Source organism: Mixophyes fleayi, chromosome 7, assembly GCF_038048845.1.
Source record: "Mixophyes fleayi isolate aMixFle1 chromosome 7, aMixFle1.hap1, whole genome shotgun sequence".
Lineage (NCBI taxonomy): Eukaryota > Metazoa > Chordata > Amphibia > Anura > Limnodynastidae > Mixophyes > Mixophyes fleayi.
Genome location: NC_134408.1, coordinates 136,668,236 through 136,688,434, shown reverse-complemented (window position 1 = coordinate 136,688,434; position 20,199 = coordinate 136,668,236). Strand labels below are relative to the sequence as shown.

At 40.9% G+C, this 20,199-nt stretch overlaps 1 protein-coding gene across 2 annotated transcripts in view; it reads right to left on the bottom strand.

Annotated features, from left to right (window-relative positions):
* KCNJ3 (potassium inwardly rectifying channel subfamily J member 3) overlaps nt 1–12,955 on the bottom strand; it is a 157,170-nt gene extending 144,215 nt beyond the window's left edge. For both annotated transcript variants that reach the window (XM_075180908.1, XM_075180909.1), the window contains exon 1: nt 11,395–12,955. In XM_075180908.1, the coding sequence (XP_075037009.1) occupies nt 11,395–12,066 (672 nt within the window). In that variant the 5' untranslated portion in view covers nt 12,067–12,955. The remainder of the gene's footprint in view (nt 1–11,394) is intronic.
* Nucleotides 12,956–20,199: the final 7,244 nt, after the last annotated feature.

Here is a 20,199-nt window from a genome sequence, read left to right as displayed (position 1 = left end):
CTATTCCCTGGATCATTCCAACTAATTTCCAAGGACAGTCCCGGGTTTTAGACAAAATATCTTCTATTTTTGCCTCTTAGGTACAGTCCTTGCCGTCAGTTCTTATTTTCTGGGCTTTATATGTATATATGCTAATATTTATAGAAGAGGAATATTTATAATGCAAAAGACACAATCACATTGAGGAAGTACGGATTACGGAATGCTCCAAGGTCCACAGAAATAGCGTCTTGTGTAACGTCATAATAAATCTCTGAGTAATGTGTCGGTGCTTTATAAATAAAAATATATTATTACTATTAATAATAAAAAGGCCTCTGAACCTTAGGAACAGTAAAATCACCCCTGATGTCCAATGGGGCGAGAGTATTTGTAGATTCTGAACCGAGTGAGAAATAATAATGAGGTTAAGAAAGCTGCAAGTTCCACAGCTATGAACTTTTATTCATCTATGGCTTAATCTACTTATTATATTATTGAATTTTATCTCCACTAGTATTGATCGCTGTGAGTTGTATCAATATCTTTTATAAGATATTTATTATTTATGTTTTATTGCCATTTACTGTGGTTTAGGGGGAGATTTATTAAAATCTTCTAAAAAAAAAAAGAAAAGCGGAGGTGTTGCCCATAGCAACCAATCAGATTCTAGCTATCATGTATCTAGTACATTCTAGAAAATGATAGCTAGAATCTGATTGGTTGCTATAGGCAACACATCCATTTTTCTATCCCTTGGTCTCTTTATCCCCATATTTATTGTTATATGTGTATAATGGTGTTTATTCATTATACCAGAGCTCCTTAAGGTACCAGACAAGTGCTGCTTGACTTACCACATTAGCTCACAAAATGTCTGCCTCCACTGTATGTACTGAAGCACTTTCATCGAGCCATGACAAACACATTTGTCTACTTCACAAAAAAGGCAAAACATTTTTTGGGAAAAGCACCTTTAAATAAAAGCTTTGGTTATTTTGCCTGCTTATAAATAAATTAAATGTTCCTCATTTTCCCCGATTAGTTACAGCACGTTGTAAGATATAATCAGAAATGACCATTGCTGACTATCTCAGCTAGCAGAGGAGGGAAGAAAATACATTGACATGTTCTCTTCACAAGCCAAAACATCCTGCAGCACAGTAAGAACTCAGGAACCCGCTCGCCTAAAGGTTTTGTAGAACTGAAGCTAATGTGAATGCCTCCCCCAGCCATAAAATAAATCCTAACCAATTCTCAGTTGCAGATAATTCAAAGCACTCAGCAGACACGGACTGTGTTGCCCCTACCCCGTGGAATCCCAGTTCTGGTGCATCTAGTGCTGGTGATTTACGGCCTCTCATAATATTTCCGCTGGAACCATTTTTGAAATTTTACCGAATTGTTAAATCTTTACTTATCTACAGTAATAAGTCATGTAAGACACTGTTATTGAATTTTAGATGTAGTGTAATATAAATGACAGAAATGTTGTTCTGTAGATAAGTAGTCAGATTCTGTGCAAGAGCCTACAAACTGAATACTAAATGAGTCTACTGTGGAATATTTTATGATGAAATTACTGACTCTCCCATATATTTTTAAACAGTGAAAGGCTATCATAATTCTAAATTACTAGTAGTCTGTTTCCCTAGCAACATGTTTGGATTGATGGAATAGTTAAAAACTCTTAATTATATATATATATATATATATATATATATATATATATATATATATATATATATATATTTTAGTGGTTGAAGTGGAAATTTAAAGGTAGCAGTATGTAAAATGCAATGGAAATGTAAGTGAATGGAATTTTATAGTTTTGCAATAAAGGCAGTAGAAGAAGTGACGGTATGTCGCCTGTATACACCCCCAATTCAACCATCAATTGAAATATATATATATATATATATATATATATATATATATATATATATATATCTATCTGAGTCAACTCCAATATAGTATGTATCATTGGTTTTAAACGACTGATCAAATGAAGCAATTATTCTTCATGAAGTAACTTCTAGGAAATCCTGTTTACATGAATACTCTTTGAATTTATACTACTGGGTAAACCATGACACAGGCAGTAATAATAATTGTCACCTGCAGGCACCCTTATTTGGGCTCATCAGTGTAGGACAAGCTTTTTCTGTTCAGCATCTGAAACACTGCAAGCCAACCTCATTGAAGTAAGTTAGGGAGAGTTTCAAGTCTCTACTTAGAAACAATATCATACCTCCCAACTATCCCGATTTTAGTAAGAAGGTCCCTATTTGAAGAGACTGTTCTGCCGTCAGGACATTTGTCGCGATTTGGAGAAGTTGAGAGGTATGATCCCACTTAAGATAATGAGAGAGTGCTGCACACACCACAGGTATGTGCCGATAGGAAGTATGGCAATTCAAGGGTGTTTGGCAAGGGGTTGGTGGTGCCCTAGTCATTGGCGTAACCTACGGCAGGTGCCATGCACCGTGGCCCATGGAGATAATGGAGAGAGACAGCGCAAAATTCACTTGGGTGATGTTGCCGTGCGCTAAGGTTTCCGCCAAAGTGCCCAGGTCTACAAAACATGAAGATGGCATTTGTGGAGGATCAGGAGCTTGCACCAGCCAAGAAGGAGAGTTGGTCAAAGGTTCTATACAAAGTGTAGAGTAGAAACACCAAAATAAGGGTTCTATTTAACAAGGCTCTTTCACTGCTGTTACTTATTTAACAAAGGGTTAACGACAGATACATTTTTATGACCTTAACCTATTTAGCGGCACTTACCGTGATATCCAAAGACCTCTATATGGACAGCAAATTAAGCTGCGAAAAGCTCTGAAAGCATTATTTGCCTTTAACATGGGATCTATCGGAAGCCTTGCACCAAATCAAAGCAATAAGCGTATTTGCCAACGTTAGTCACGCATGCTCACAGTACTTCCTCCTTCCGCTACCAATTAATAGGAAAATATCCCCGTGGAGGAGCCTTGGGATGATAAATAGCAGAGATACAACATGATAGTTACTCCTGCCCCTCTGGCCCCAGTGATAAATAGACCCCCACATGTGGAGAGAGTGCATATTTAGAGTGTCTATTTCTGTGTGGAGAGGCAATCAGCCGTTTCAATTCTGCATAACCAATTTTTTTTTTTTGCACCAGCACAGATCGACCACCAGGTCTCGTCCTATATTTTTATTCGGGCGCATTTTGCCCCTTACAGTTGTAATTCAGCAAGCACTGAAAACTTGAGTGCTCCTATCAGGTTTACAACCTGCTCAGTGGGTATGTGCACCTGTGTTAACATGTGAGGACCTGCGAAAACATCTGCAATTGTGGATCACTGCACCACGCGTTTCCTGGTCTAAATGACCCACACAGAATGCAGCACAAACTCAGTGGAGTAGTTAAGAGCTCTATGATAACAATCCACCGTGTCCCCTTTACTCTGCCATCCTGAAGGACAAGCAGAATTGTTGCTGTCATGGTCTAAAATACCACAGGGAAATACCGGAGTTGTTCTAACGGGATGCAGTCAGCTTCCATGTAGGTGCGCATTTCCCTAGCCAAGAATCTGTGCTGGTTTAGAAATGTTTTGCTTTTGATTACAATATTGCTGAAAAGAGACTGATCTGTGTATGGTGATTTCTGTCCATTTCCAAATACACAGTAAGGAAGATACAGCATGCAGCTGCAGGGATAGAACAATGGAAGGCTGGGGCTGCTGTAAGACATCAGAAATCTGACCAACATTCTGTCTGTACGCCAAACATATACTGAAGAAAATACCAATTATACATAGTAATTATAAGTCCATGGACCTGGATATAAATATTGGGCTTTGCCCCCCTCCTAATGCCATTTTACTGCCTTTTTGCCCACAGATCAGCTACTAATGGGCTATAATGGAAGCACCTTTGCCACTGCACACTGGCACCTGTACCATGACCTGTTCTTTTTGCGTTCAAGTTGGTGCTTACACATAACCAGCGGCGTAACTAGGGCTGAGCGAAAGGGGTGACCGCCCAGGTGGCGCAATGCTAAAGGGGGACGCAGTTTATGAATATCTTAGGTTCATTTGTTTAAAATTGAGGGCTAGGGGGGCAGCATTTTTGTTTTTATAGCCCCAGGCGCTAAAACTTTAAGTTACGACTCTGCACATACTTCCCAACTATCCTGATTTCAGCAGGTCAGTCCCAATTTTAGGGCTTTGTCGCGTTCGGGGACATGTTTGTCTTCCGGGTGGGAAAGTTGGGGGATGGGAGGTATTTAATGGGAACCCTAGAGCTTTACAGCGCTAGGCAGCCCTCTGGAGACTTGACCGTGCCCCCGTCGTCACGTGGCCATGTTCCCCCATTGTGACGTGGTCACACACCCTGTCCCGCTGCCGGGGACAGACATGTTGGGAGGTACACTTACATACATGTATACTGATCTAACATATTAAGAGTTTTTGGGTTTGGTTTATAGATCCACTTTTACATTTCACTGCAGATATTCAGAGCAAGAATGATTTTAACTAATAGTAAGGGTGTGAGATGTAGAGTGAGATTAGAGCATACTTTATATTTGTCCCTGAGGAGTGGTGAATTATGAAGTGTGGAGGGCGGCAGGGTCCCACGAATCACATCATCCTGGCTATGCCCCACAACAAAATTATGGGATTTCGTTATTTCACTGCAGGGACCAGGGCAACTTGACACAATCTGCTTCATCTAAGCCCCATCCCACCCACTTGACTTTGAAGTGGACAGTATGTGGGAGAATGACCTGCTCTTTCAGGTGTCCGGGAGACCTACCCGGAATTCGGGAGGCTCCCGGTCATTCTGGGAGAGTGGGCAAGTATGGATTAGAGACTCACTAGAAATGTGGGGAACCTTGTAGAAATTAATGAGCTTTCATGCTTTCGGGGCCTACTAATCAATCTAGCCTTGATTGGTTTCCCCATACAAACGCATAGGAGAGCCTTTCCAGTGAAAGCCGGTGAATCCTACACTGTTGTTGGCATGATCCACTGCTGTCATTTACAGGGCCAGTATTCCTTTTATTCACTTTATTAAAGCCCACATTGTCGGCTTCACTACTTTTCTGGTGGCTAGTATACCCTTATGTGGTGGCTATTGTGCAAAACTGATCTGGTGACTAGTATACAAAGGAACCCCAATCAAGTGACTAGTATGCAAAGCTAACACCAATATGGTATCTTTATTTTTGAACAATCTGTTTTTATTCAATGAAACAAACATAAAGGAACATCAAAAGGAAAAAATCAGAGCTGAACGCTATAAATCATGCTCTAATCTTAAATATGGTGTCTTTTATACAAAGCTATGCAAAGAGCTTAATTTAGTGGATAGTGGGCAAAGCAGAGTCATATTTATAGTCTGTACTCACCATTCCTTGCTGCAACCTAATGCAATCTCAAGCAGACTAAGGGCTAGATTTACTAAGCTGCGGGTTTGAAAAAGTGGGGATGTTGCCTATAGCAACCAATCAGATTCAAGCTTTCATTTATTTAGTGCTTTCTACAAAATGACAGCTAGAATCTGATTGGTTGCTATAGGCAACATCCCCACTTTTTCAAACCCACAGCTTAGTAAATCTAGCACTAAGTTTCAATCGACAAGCAATATCATTGGCTGAGTTCCATTCCCTGTCATGCACAGAACTCCAATCAAAAACATTAAACAAATCAACCTCATTCACAACTTGGGTAAGGTTCAGGGAAGGTCCTATTAAATCCTAGCTCAGCTGCAATGAAGTAATCTGTTAGAACCACTAATTTGTCTTTTCATTCTCCTATTATATTTGGTTATATTATTGAGACAGGTTTAACTGAAACTTTCCTTGAACAGGTAAAAGTAGTACAAGGTTTATGTCTGATGATATTTGTAAAATGTGTGCTACAGTTTTTTTTTGCTAGAAATGTAAGACTCCCAGTGGAGTAAAGGTGTGTGACGCTCAATGTGGAAGGTGTTGGAATGGAGTGGGAAATCCGCTTTGGGGAGCAGAACTAGTGTGACGTGTTCTGGGCTCCTTAGGGAACAGGAAAGAATAAGATGTGTTCTGAACCTTGTAAAAGAGTTCAGTTGAGCGGAGTTGAGTATGGATGCACTGTGTCTGAGCTCTGAGGTAGAGAGGTCGAGAGAGAAAAGCTGCATAGAAGAGATAGCAACCAGTGAAGCTCCCAAGATAGCAAACCAGAGCGATAAAGAACCAAGTAAGAATGCAAAGCAAGTGTTCACTACAGTATAAGGATAGTACAGTGTACCACTAGACTGATCTGAATGCGTGTCAGATCCTATGAGAAGTACTTGAGACTACCTGCCAATAATTGCAGTTGACTACGAGGTTTGGTCATTATTGGCCAAATTGTCCCATCCATAGGCGCCAGCTTGCTTAGTGCTTGAGCACCATTTGGCTGCCACCATCCATATCTATGCATGGCATTTTTCAGTCATATGGGGGGGGCAGTATAGTTGAGCACCCCCAATCATGTAAACAATTGGCTCCTGTGGTCCCACCATTGAATATTGTGGGTCCCACAAAACCTGAATAATCGCAATACAATCTGCAAGGATTTAGTATGTCAGATTGGAAATCTGAAACGCCAGTGCAGGTGAACGAGAGGGGTTATCAGATGCCCTGAAGCTAGTGCCCCCTTTACCTTTTTTACAGCCTGATTTCTGAACGATTAGATTTTTGACCAATTGTACCATACAACTGGATTGCACTAAAGTTCAGACTGACGGAACAGAGTCCTGCTTACATTAAGGCAGTTGGGAACTGCCCAGTACAAGTATAGCAGGCAGACATTTCCTTCTCTCACCCCACCCCCATTTTTAAAATCCTAAATTATATCCATCACCCCCACCCTCATTCTCTACAGCAACCCCCATCCCTGGTTCTATATAACCCCTGCAGTAGTTTACTTACCTCTCCGATTCCGTTTCTTCTTGCTGGCTCCTTTCGGCTCCTCTCCATCGACATGTGACGTCATCTTCCTGAATATGAGTTAAAGCTGCAAAATCATGGTCCCCACATTGTATGGGCAAAAGATGCTCTATAAGATAAACAAAAAGGCCCCACCCACTTGGGTCACATGACAATTTTGATAGTATTCTATGATTGAATGTGTAACAGCCAGTGACACCCGTCTCATACAAACAACCTGCTCCTTTCCATATATGTCTATTTATGCTGCTCTCAACCATATTCTGTTTTCTTCCGCAAAAGCAGTAGCACTAAATGAATGTATTATAATACTAACATAGCCTGGGCTCTCAGTTCCACTGAGCACGCATGAACCAGCTAGCTGGATCACGCATGTGCACATTCCCCTAGACTGGCCCAGTAATTTTAGCTTTACAGCTCCCAGACAGTTATGCTCAGCGGCCTCAGCAGAATTTTATTGATAAATTCCGGTTGTAACGGATTTTCTATCTCTGTGAAAAGTGGTGATAGGAAATCACCGTCATCACCGCGTATTGATAAGTAGCCCCGATAATATCCTGGCTGACGGAAACTTATAGCTTTCATTATTTAATGACAATATAATCTTCACCAGTGTTCAATAGTGCAACAGCTGAAAAATCCAGAGACTAATAATCCATTTGAAGGGGTTGTCCACATCTGGACAATGCCCCTTAATATAACCTTATCTCCATATAGTAAGTAGGGTGTCCCCCCGCCAGTCACTTTTATCTGAAGCTGTGGCTTGGATCATAGCGCAGCTTACACTGCTGATGGATTCAGGGGTCTATTTATGAAGCTGCAATCAGCCCAAAATCCGGAGAATTGGCTGCTATCTCCAGACAATGGCTATCTCAGCTCACTACCCAAGGCTTAGGCCTTAACCTATTTACTGCTGATTAACGCCTTTCCCATAGACCTCTATGGGGACAACGACTGTGAGCAAGTCATCAGTTCGCAAAAAAATCTTTGCTTTTCAACTCAAACTATCAACATCTGAGGATGGAATTACTTACCTTTTACAGGGGTCCAATGCCTCTGGAGAGGCTTCACTGGATCCCACATATGACGCCATCACTAACGTTCGAGCATGTGCAATAGTTACACAAGGAATTGATTCACCACATCCTCTTTTCGCCGCAGTGTTAAGTTGCTGGCGAAAGGCTTTCCAGCAAAAATTAGTAAGGGAGTCTTGCGCCAGTGGGCTCACCAAGCACCCCTGGCGGTATTATTTATTTATTATTTTTACCATTTATTTATATAGCGCCACTAATTCCGCAGCGCTGTACAGAGAACTCACTCATATCAGTCCCTGCCCCGTTGGGGCTTACAGTCTAAATTCCCTAACACACACATACACACAGACTAGGGTCATTTTGATAGCAGCCAATTAACCTACTAGTATGTTTTTGGAGTGTGGGAGGAAACCGGAGCACCTGGAGGAAACCCACGCAAACACGGGGAGAACATACAAACTCCACACAGATAAGGCCATGGTCGGGAATTGAACTTATGACCCCAGCGCTGTGAGGCAGATGTGCTAACCACTTAGCCACTGTGCTGCCCCAGTACTACATCTTCTTTTGCTGTGATATGCCACGATAAAGAATGAAAGTTACTGCCTCTCTCCAGCCACCAATACAATATATACCCCTCAATCAGTCCAGTCTGAACTCCATCAGAGAACCGGATAGTCTGTAAAACTGCAGTCAAAATAAGTCAATCAAAAAATAACGCAACATATCTGAAGTCAAAATCAAATCGCTCGTCTATACATCCCACAAATCTAACCTACATATTAACTTAATACACATGGGTAAAAATCTGCAGAAACTACTGCTATAAAAAAAGCAAAATTGCTATGCTAGCAGGCATTAGGTTTATGGCAGTAATGTCTTAACCCTTAATATAAATACCCCCCCCCCTTAACGTAAAGGATTTCAGTCTGTCCTCTGGTGTCCGAGAATGACTTGTGAAATGTGCATCAGGAGAATTCTCCTTCTTGGTTTTATAATTAAGCAAGCCTCGTATATTGATAAGTGGACAGACAGCAGGTTTCCTTAAAGCTTTTTTAATTGTGCATCCTCCCCCATGCAGATAATGAAAATGGCTTACTGCTAGTAAGGAAGGAACCTAATGATTTATTTGTGTGTCTAGAATGTTCAAAACACTGAGAGAATGTTCACAATTCCACTCATTTACGAAGTGTCGCACAAAAAAACAACTGAAGGCTGCCCTGAAAAAAGCACCTTGAAACCCAACGGTGTTAGAAATATTTGGAAGCAAATAAGGATTGCTTTTTTTACCCCTAAAATAATCACCACCTTGTCCCACAATGCAATGCACTGAAACCTACTGTGCCACTTTGCTTCTCATTTAAGTGTACACTGGAAGGCACGGATCATCTTTCAACCATAATGGGTACAGTGAACCCTAGATAATTCTAAAAATAAACACTGAATGAAGGCTAAATGTGGTTCGCTGAACTAGAATTGTTCATTTAGTTCATTTTAATGGCATGGTAGTAAAGCATAGTCAGGCATTAATACCTTATTTAATTCCCCAAAACAAAACGTGTCACAAAAAGGGTTAACAATTCTGTATCGCAGTGTAGTATGCGATCGCTACGTATCTGTCAAATGTCCTTAGTTCCCAATAGCCTTGTCCATTCCAAATTATCCTTCTTTTGGGATTGATGTATAGTTTTGCACTGAGAAAATCTTACAATGACCTAAGTGTCTGTTTGGCTGTAAAATGTATTACAGCCTAAACGCTGTGTATAGTATGTTGTGTTTTATGATCATTTAAATCAGAAAGTTTGAGGAGCTGTGTATATTTGTGAATAACAGAAACAGTGAGCAAAGCAAATTTTAAGTGTCTGTCTTTGGTCATTTAAAATTCTGTCCACATTCAGGAAATCATACATGCAGGATAGAATCCTTCATCCAGAAAGTTAAAAAAAAAACAGATAGGTACAAAAATAAATAAATGTTGCTGTTCAGTGTTAATGTCGTAGGCACGTACAGGATCTCCAAATGTTGCATACTGCAGGCACTGTGAGGAGCGCTGTTAAATAATTTAATAGGAAATGGCAGGGTAAGTGTGATAGACAGACAGGGGTCATTTGAAAATGTAATTTAGTATATGATGACCCAAACAGACTAGATTATAGATCCCATTACCTGTACATAAATAAATTGGAATATAAAATAATACCAGACTACCCAACTAACTGCATACGGTCTATTGAATAGGACATGTACGGTGCAGGAGAAAAAAATATGACGTTGCAATTTTTTGCACTGTCCAGTGTTGGTATTTCTCTGGACAAGGATTGACTAAGCAGGGGAGTGAAATGATGAAAGTAGATTGTAGTGAGGATAAATTACAGGGATGACACAACAAATCGATACAGTTGAAGTCTGACCAAGCAAAATAATATAAGAAACAAGCAGACTCCCAAGGATCATTATGCTAGAAAGTTATATGAGCAAATAAATTTGAGGATCCAACAGTGATGGATGAGTGACCAAATAAACAGCCGCCTAAGTATTTAGTGGTGAGGAAAAATTAACCAGGGCGTCCGATAAGCAGCACATAGCATTAGTCCCTGAAGAGTTTGATAAATCAGGACATCTTGTTAACATGATTACTCCAAAATAAATCCAACACTAAAAACTTGTTCATTTGAATAACAGAACTTTAATAACATTGGAGCACAAGTAGAGGTCAGATAAAAATGGCCGCTTGATTACTAGAATAAGCAGTGCAATGGCCGAAATTATTGTCCACACTTTACACCCAAAATTAAACTGACCTAATTTAAATGTTAAATTGTGTGTGCATATTACTAGTGAAGTGGATAATTACACTGCATTACCCTTGTATTTTTCTTATTTGTTAACCAACAAAAAAAAAGAAGGCCTTTTCTAAGGGTAAAGTGGTAATATGGAGTCTGCAGCAACACCTACTAAATAAACAATATGACTGGGCAAGACTTTAGTAGAAGTGAAATGGGCATTATATTATATCTGTCAGATTCAAATAATTGGTAGCACCTCAGCAAAGATTTTCTAGGTCACACGTATCCATAAGATTTAATTCCAACTGTGAAGAACAGTCTGGATTATTTTTTGTATAAAAATAATTTTAAATGTTACCCTTAAACACATTATTTGACAACCAATAGACTAATAACACCCTTCTCATACCCGACACGTATGCACAATGTTTAGGTGATTTTCTTAGTTGCGCTGATTAAGCAACTATTTCAGTTTCTTAAAATAACCCTTCAATCAACATAATTAAGTAGTGTAACCTCTCAGCTGTACAGAAGACACGGAGCACATGGCTATGTCAACATTTGACAGTGTCCACTTATCTAATGTCTTGTCAACACCAAGGCTAGATGACTCTACAAAAAGAATGCAATTATAAATACTTACTTTTAGCAATTTACAACGGATCTGAGCAGAAACCATATGGCTGTTTCGGAGGTTGCCCACTCTGAACATCAGGGTGAGCTTGCCATCTCTCATTGAGATGACAGCATGTTCACTGAACATTAAAGTTTCGGCTCTCTTTTTGGGTTGAGACATCTTAATAAACATGCAGCCTATCAAAAAGGCATCAACGATGGAACCTAAGATGGACTGGAAAAGAAAGAGGATAATCCCTTCTGGGCACTTGTCAGTAATGTACCTGAATCCATATCCAATGGTGGCCTCAGTCTCTATAAAGAATAGAAAGGCCGATGGAAAGTTGTAGACGTTGGCTACGCAAGGGGTGTAGTTCTCATCGTGTGCTCTATTGAGGTCCCCTCTTATGTAGGCAATGACCCACCACATGGATGCCATGAAAAGCCAGGCGACGGTGTAAGTCAATATGAAGATAAATAGATTCCAACGCCATTTAAGGTCCACTAGGGTAGTGAATAGGTCAGAAAGGTACCTGCTGGTCTCACTTCCCAGATTCCCATGCTGGACGTTACACCGGCCGTTCTTCTCCACAAACCTCTGTCTCTTCTTTTTGGGGGCAGCTTGATTAAATCCAGAACCACTGGATGAAGTGGTCACTACCTGATAATCGTCCCCAAATTTCCTTCGGAGTGCAGACATAATATGGAGAAAACAACAACAGCCAGATTCAATTGATGTTGGAATCAGTGTCACTTTATTGTATTGTCCCACTGTCTTTTTGTTTTCCTCAATAGCTCTGACTCCTATTGCTGTGAGAGTAATGGTCCCCTATGCCCATCTACAACCCACATAATCCGTGAACATCCATCGAGAGCTTGCCTCAACTGGGCAAGCAGGTTACGAAACTGATTTACTGTACCAATTTCTTTTTTTCTAAAGACAATACAAATGATCTCACCATCTCATCCCCAGATCCCTAACCCTTTGGCTTTGGTTCTGCAGCAATGCATCTCCTGCGTGTGTGATGTTGCCTAGAAGTTAGCATGCATGAATAAAAAATAAAATAATGGAGCAAGCTGATTAGGAGAGTGATAGCCAATCTTTCTCCTCACTGGTTCAGGTAAAAAAGTCTTTTTTTGCAGAATTGGCTACAGGGACCCTCTCCTTGAAAGTATCACTGAACCAATGCACATGGGTTCAAGCAGAGGTCCAGTCTGGCAATCTGAGGCAAAGTCCCCCCTCCCCCCAAAGTGAAGATCAGCAGAGCAGAACTGTTCTGTCGTGTGCTTGTAATGATCTGAGGATGGAGCACCGAGGTTGCCTTCTCCAAAGCAACCCACTCTCTTAGGTTCCTGGGATGTTATGAATAAAAGCACTAAGGATCCTCACAGCACAGTCACTTGCTCATTGCCTTTTGCAGGAGATCCTTTTTGATGGCATGAACAGACCCCCCCAGTTCAAGGAGAATTAGCTCCTGTCCTTTTTCTTTTCGGGGGAGGTGGTAGGATCATGATTGTGGTGAGTGTGTGTAAGGGAGAATGGAGATAGTGTTGGTGTATGTGTGTGTATGTGTGTGTGTGAGTGTGTGACCAGCTGCAGCGATTACTAGCTCCGCCTGCTCCTCTCTCCCCCCTCCACTCCCCAGCTGTACGGTGCTTGCAGACTGCAGTGCCCAGTATATAGGAGCAGACAATGGGGACACACAGAGTATAGAGTGTGCACTAAGATCCATGCAATGATCTAAATACAACATTATGTACAGTGATCTCTACACATATATCATGCATCCTAGACAGGTGTATTCCCATTCACAGGAGCAGGGTACCCACCCCCCCCCTTGCAAGTTTTAGGTGCCTTTATAGATGCTTTATTAAACGCAGATGCACCCCTGTCGCACAGTGGGCTCTTAGCAGAATTTCATGTTTGAATTCACCCCCGTGTTTTCTATTACTCTTCTGAAGCTGCTACTGACAGAGAATGGTGTGGGAGTGCTGTGGGAGTGGGTGTGGGAAAATAAAGAAGATTTTTTTTTTAACTGTGTAACTGCTGGTGAGCTGGGAAGAGAGATGGCTAAAGCCCCCTCATAAGACACAACGATATATTGCCAGTGGTGGGCGTGCAAATGAGTCACAATTTCAGTGTATATATCGTTGTCTTAAAATTACCACTCTCATCTGTGCTGGTGAAAAAAACAAAAATTAAATAAATCTGAGTTAGTTCATGAAGAATTTTGTGGAATTATGCAATGTTCATAACTACAGTATTATGTTAGGGGTTCATGAGGCAGATTATTGACAGCTGATTTCTTTTTTTTGGGGGGGGGGGGGGGATTTGCAGACAGGGTTGCACTGTCTAAAAGTCTATTCACTCAGCAAGAAAGTTAACACTTGACTTTCGAGGATCTTATATTGTAGGTCTATTATTATAATTAACTCTACAGCACCATAGAGGGAACCTTTCACTCTACTCTACAGCACCATGTAGAGACTGGACAGCAGTCATTGGGAACTGTGGCTCTTAAGCTGTTGTGGAACTACAAATCCCAGAATGCTTTGTCAGCCAGAGAGCATGTTGGGAATTGTATTTCCTCAACAGCTGGTGTGATGCTGGTTGCCTACCTTTGCTGTAAGCTACTGTCTATGTCACTCAGTACCTGATGGACTTTTTGTATGTATAATTGTATATATCATCAGCTGCTGGAAGTAGTACACTGTTATACACAGAACGCCTATCTTCCCACTCACAGCCAATTGCTGGTCTGTCAAACAGCCACCAATCACTGTATATCTGTGCACTGACACCATCAATCTAGGATTGGTTGGCAGTATTTTCAGGTGAGGTGTTCCTGTCTGAGGATTGTGGTACATACTGCTCCCCTGTGTGAAAAGCTAAACAACTATAATTCTGTAGAAATAGGGGTGAATTTGCAGTCATGGACCAAAGGGACACAAAAATAATATTGTACAAGAATTCAAAACATAAATCCAGTGGAAATAATCACTGTTTTAAAAAAATGCACATTTGGTTCAATAAACACAATTGTCTATTTTGTACATAATTTTCATATCCCTTTTTTTGTTGGTGAGATACACCTTCAGGCAAAATGTATCTAACAAGTAATAGTGTAGGGCAGAGTTTACTTCTGGGCTGGGTGCATGCAATCCTCTACATAGACCCATCCCCCCCACTGTCATCTTTCTGTTGTCAGCAGATTGGAACTCATTAGCGCAAACAGCTATTCGCACTAGTAACTTCAAACCCGCTGAGGTCAGATCTATGACGTGGTTAATTCATGCCAGCTTTACATTACAGTGCTCCCTCATCATAATATTCCCCAATCCCTGCTGATCACCAGAAACACACATTAAAATGTAATGATTCCATTATATGTCTCTTTATAACGCCGTCCTTACTGCAACAACAGTATTTTTACCACATTTTAGGCTGACTTTATGTAGAGGGAGCACTATATTAGGATCCAGTTTGTCTTGATATATTTGTGCAAGCTGGCAAAGGAGCCTGATGGTGGCCAAGGGACCGGAAACATATTTCTTGGTACAGTGATCAGAAGCCTTAAACCCCTGACTGTCATTGAAGGTCCAGGTTTGCAGCACACTAGAGAGAGCTGAGCTACAGCTATAATAGACATTTATATATAGCTCATATGTTAGAAATGGTTACTAACACTGACATTTTTGTCTTGATTACTTATTATCAACAGAAATGTGAAAATGTTTAAATATGTCTTTTTTTTTTTTTTATCTATATACATTTATGATTTCAGTTTTTTTCACTTTTTAATGACTCATATCATCATCATCATCATCACCATTTATTTATATATCGCCACTGATTCTGCAGCGCTGTACAGAGAACTCATTCACATCAGTCCCTGCCTCATTGGAGCTTACAGTCTAAATTCCCTAACAGAGAGAGAGAGACTAGGGTCAATTTTGATAGCAGCCAATTAACCTACTAGTAGGTTTTTGGAGTGTGGGAGGAAACCGGAGCACCCGGAGGAAACCCACGCAAACATGGGGAGAACATACAATCTCCACACAGATAAGGCCATGGTCGGGAATTGAACTCATGACCACAGTGCTGTGAGGCAGAAGTGCTAACCACTTAGCCACCGTGCTATGGGCATGTTTAACAGTAGCCACATTTTTGAAACAATCATTGTTCATTCCAATTCGAAATGATAAGGAATGAAAGATCGTGACCATTTGTGAAACATGTTCTGCCGCAACAGCATTCACGATAAACGGGTGTCCCGACATACACACAGTTTACCTATCTCCTATCTCCTCTATGGTCACTATCATGGCCACCTTTGCGATAGTAACCGGAGGGGAGAACAGGTTTGATGCGGCGAAGGATCCGAAGATCCCTCTTCCGCAATGCTCTCCCCATAGGCTTCAATGGCGTTAACCATCATCACCATCATCAGTGATTTATACAGCGCCACTTATTCCGCAGCGCTGTACAGAGAACTCACTCACATCGGTCCCTGCCCCCTTGGAGCTTACAATCTAAATTCCCTAACATACACACACAGACTAGGGTCAATTTGACAGCAGCCAATTAACCGGGCACAATTCTGAAAATCTTTGCTTTTTGTAACTCGGTAAATTACGCTAAATAGCAGTCCCCATAGAAACTCCACTGAAATGAATGGGCCATAGAAATAAATGGGCCATAGAAATAAATGGGCTATTAGCTTGAAATAACATGAATCACCAGTGATTTTTTTTTCCCACACCAAAAGTGATTCAATAAATCTCTATTGATGTGTGATCACAGTTCTTGGTACTCCCCACATCATGAATGTGCGTGTTATTAATTGATGCCGGGGCTAGCTGGGGGGAAATAGACCTATAAATTAAATGAATGAGTAAAAGTAAATCATTTGCTGTGTTGATTTGTTGTGATTATACTTCTCTATACACTGCACTTGTCACTACTGTTGCTGCTGAATAGGTTTAATCTATAGCTAAAATAATTTTGTTAGAAAACAGCAAACGATATAGAACATCATACTAAACAAATAAACATGGTTAAGGCAAATAAACAAAATAGTGTATATATTTCTTTAACATATTAATATTAATAGCTGAGATCCAGCTCACATATATATTACACACACATGATGATCAATGATGAACTATCTTTTAAATGAGAGGATCGGACGTGGCATACAGCATTCGTTAACTTGGCAACAGTGTAAACTTTTCCCTTCCTCCGCTGCAAGTGAAAATAGCAACCCCCTTAATATAGGTAAACCTAGTGCCTGGAAACCCCCCTCCAAGTCTGGGGCACTGTATAACTGAGGTGGCTGGCCTCTGCTCCCACTTCACACAGCTCTGCTTGAAACGGGAGAGCTGCGTGCACCTAACAGTAGTGCATGCAGCATTGCCCATGTATATTATGGGGATAGGAAGAGTTGGAGAGCAGCCAAGCACTGTCTAAAATTATAGCTACGCCCCCATGCATGCTGGTCACGCCCACTGGCGGCGTGGTGTGGAAACCCCCCTGTGTTTGCCCCTGCTTAAGAAGTCGAGGACCCCATGTGAGGTCTAACCATTGTGGAAACTCTTAGTTACAAATTAAAAATGTAAGGAATACAAACCTGGTTATCTGATTTAATGTACACTGTGAAATACGCATGCCACATTCCAACAAATGAAATAACATGCAAAGATATTTAACATGAGGTTAGGTGAACCACGTATAATATCCATATGGACTCATTAGGCATGAATGCCATAATGGCATTAAGTACTATGCATCATGACATGCTTCCTAATGCCTACACGCCACAGTTATTTATGGCACTCTGTGTGCATTTATGGATTAAGGTGAGTTTTGCACATAGTCACATCAAGCACTACACAATAACAAATGACCTTTCAGAGCCTGCACCACAATAGCATACTGCCTGTTCTTTTGAGGTCAGTAAAGCTAGCAGTTCTGTCATCGGTTACTATACTTCTTATTGTGGTTGCAGTAGGTTTTTTCTTGCAGTAGTTCTCTATGCATACAGTAGAAAAGCTCTACAGTAACTATGACTGGGAGACCCTTTAATAACACAACATCTATTTAAGGTGGATTTTCAGATAGGTAAATTATATTAATGATTAGATCATGCCAGTTTGGGACAAATCAGTTCTTTAGGATGTCTGCTTTAATCATGTGGGTATTTTACATAATTTAAGGGGGATGTTAACCCTAGGTTATATTACATTATTTATAGATATTAGTGTGGATCTCTACTGCAATGTTGTTTGCATGGCAACGAAACGCTTCCTAGGTTAGAATGTGAGCCGTTTACCAGATGCTGACATCCAATCCAGAGACTTCGTGTCCATCTAGGTATTTCCTGTTGTTGCCGAGTCCCCAAGACAGTTGTGATAAATATTGCAATGCGGATGGAGCTAAACCTGAAAGAAAAACATATATGTCTTTGCTTGGTTTCTAGAACAGCTAATTTAATTGGGAAACTAATATAGAGAAGATATTTGGTGCATGTTGACATATTCCAAGGAAAGTCCATCACACAGTCCTGAATTGGATCGACAGCGGTCTAGGTCCTCATGTAGAGTCGGATTCAATTTACATCTATAAAGGACGGAGTAAATTGCGCCCGATAAAAAGCCATGCTAAGTAGTATGCTGCGTCGGGTGTGTATCTCTGCTGGTCGTCATCATTATCAGTCTGTGTCTTACACCAGGGGTAACGGATGCGCATAGGTCTACATTAGTGGCAGTGACACACTCCCTTGTTGTAGTTTGCCTATGCTTGCATGCCACTGCCTCCCCCGATCCACCTCTATAAGCGTAGAGGGAGGAGTTGTGTAAGTGAGAGGCTCAAGCGTAAGTCTTATTTGTGGACATGCGCAGTATTTTTTTTTTTAGTCAAGAATTTTAATTTCTTGAGTATAGTTCACATTTAATATAATGAATGGCTAAACCCACAGGCACTGATCTGGTTTTGAAGGCGGGTCTTGGCTTTTGCCAATGAAAATCATTGAGTTTAGATTTCTGGTCCCTGGGATTTACACATAACTGTCACACATTGAGACATGACTTATGACCTCACTGACTCTGCCACTTGTCCTCATCATCATCATCATTTATTTATATAGCGCCAGAAGATTCCATAGCGCTTTACAATTGGGAACAAACAGTAATAAAACAATACTGGGTAATACATACAGAGGGCCCTGCTTGCTTACAATCTATGGGACAAGCTTACATAGTGGTCTCCTGCGTCTCCCATATACTTTTCCAAACTTCTGCAGCTAGCTAGCATGCAGGTCCAAATTTCAGGAGACGTCTAAGGCTCCAAAATAACATCAGTTCACAGCAGATCTGTTATCCGTCACTTTTAGAACAATCGCTGGTCATTGACATCCGCTGTTACTCTGTTAGTAATACTGGACAGCGGGATGAAGCAGTACATCTTCTGTTGTCTGTATGAGCAAGTATTCTGTATTCCTGTACAGAACCTCCTGTCGTTTGTCTGTGTACTTCTCTATTATCCCTCCAATGTGCTGCCTGGACCTTGTGTCTGCACACAAGCTTGCTGCTACTGGGATCTCTAGTAGAATGAATGATAATCAAGCATGAACCGTTAGAACTAATGAACGTTATTACACAGTATTAAGTAGACAATAAACACATTTTGTAGCTGTTAGTTTTTGTGATATATCCTCTTTATGGGGCCTATTTATAAAAGTTTGAGCAACTGGGGTGAGAACTGTAATTTTTTTTATCGCTGCTTGTCACTTAGCATGCACCCATACCCACCAACCGGCTCTGTCCCGATCGGTGGGAAAGTTGGGCGAAATTCTGTCCACTGCTGCTCAGCATGAAGGGGTTTGGAGTGGAGGATAGAACAGGGCAACCAAGCGATCCAAAAGTGCTAGGCATGCCCCAAGCAAGTGTGGCAACGCCCATACCAGGCCTGGCCACACCCCCAGCATGCAGTGGACACCTGCTGGTGGGAGAAACGTTGGGAGGTATGTGCACCTGTCACCTACACGCATGGGAAACAGCCATTTTGTTTGCTGAACTAATATTATATCAATTCACTAGGATAAAACATCACTGAGACACTGTTTTATCAGATCACTAGGAACCATTAAAATGACTGAAACTCCATCTTATTAATGTACTAAGGACCAGTGAAATTACTGGAACTGCAGCCTATCAATTCATTAGTAACCAGTGACATCACTGGGACTGCAGCCTATCAATTCACTAGGAACCAGTGACATCACTGGGATTGCAGCCTATCAATTCACCAGGAACCAGTGACATCACTGGGATTGCAGCCTATCAATTCACTAGGAACCAGTGACATCACTTAGACTGTAGCCTATCGATTTACTAGTAACCAGTGACATCACTGGGACTGCAGCCTATCAATTCACTAGTAACCAGTGACATCACTGGGACTGCAGCCTATCAATTCACTAGTAACCAGTGACATCACTGGGACTGCAGCCTATCAATTCACTAGGAACCAGTGACATCACTGGAACTGCAGCCTATCGATTTACTAGGAAACAGTGACATCAGTTAGACTATAGCCTATCAATTCACTAGGAACCATTGGCATGTTTTTTCAGTATGAATGTTTGTTTTTAGAATAACCGATACTTCTGGAGAGTGTACCTTTAAAATTGTTTATGTACTTACATTATATACACACGCATATATTTACCATTCTCTTAAATAATATGTACTATGTGCACAAGTTTAGCTTTGTCACTGACAATGACAAAATAAATAAAAAGCTTGTAAATAAAAAACGACGAGACACGATGAA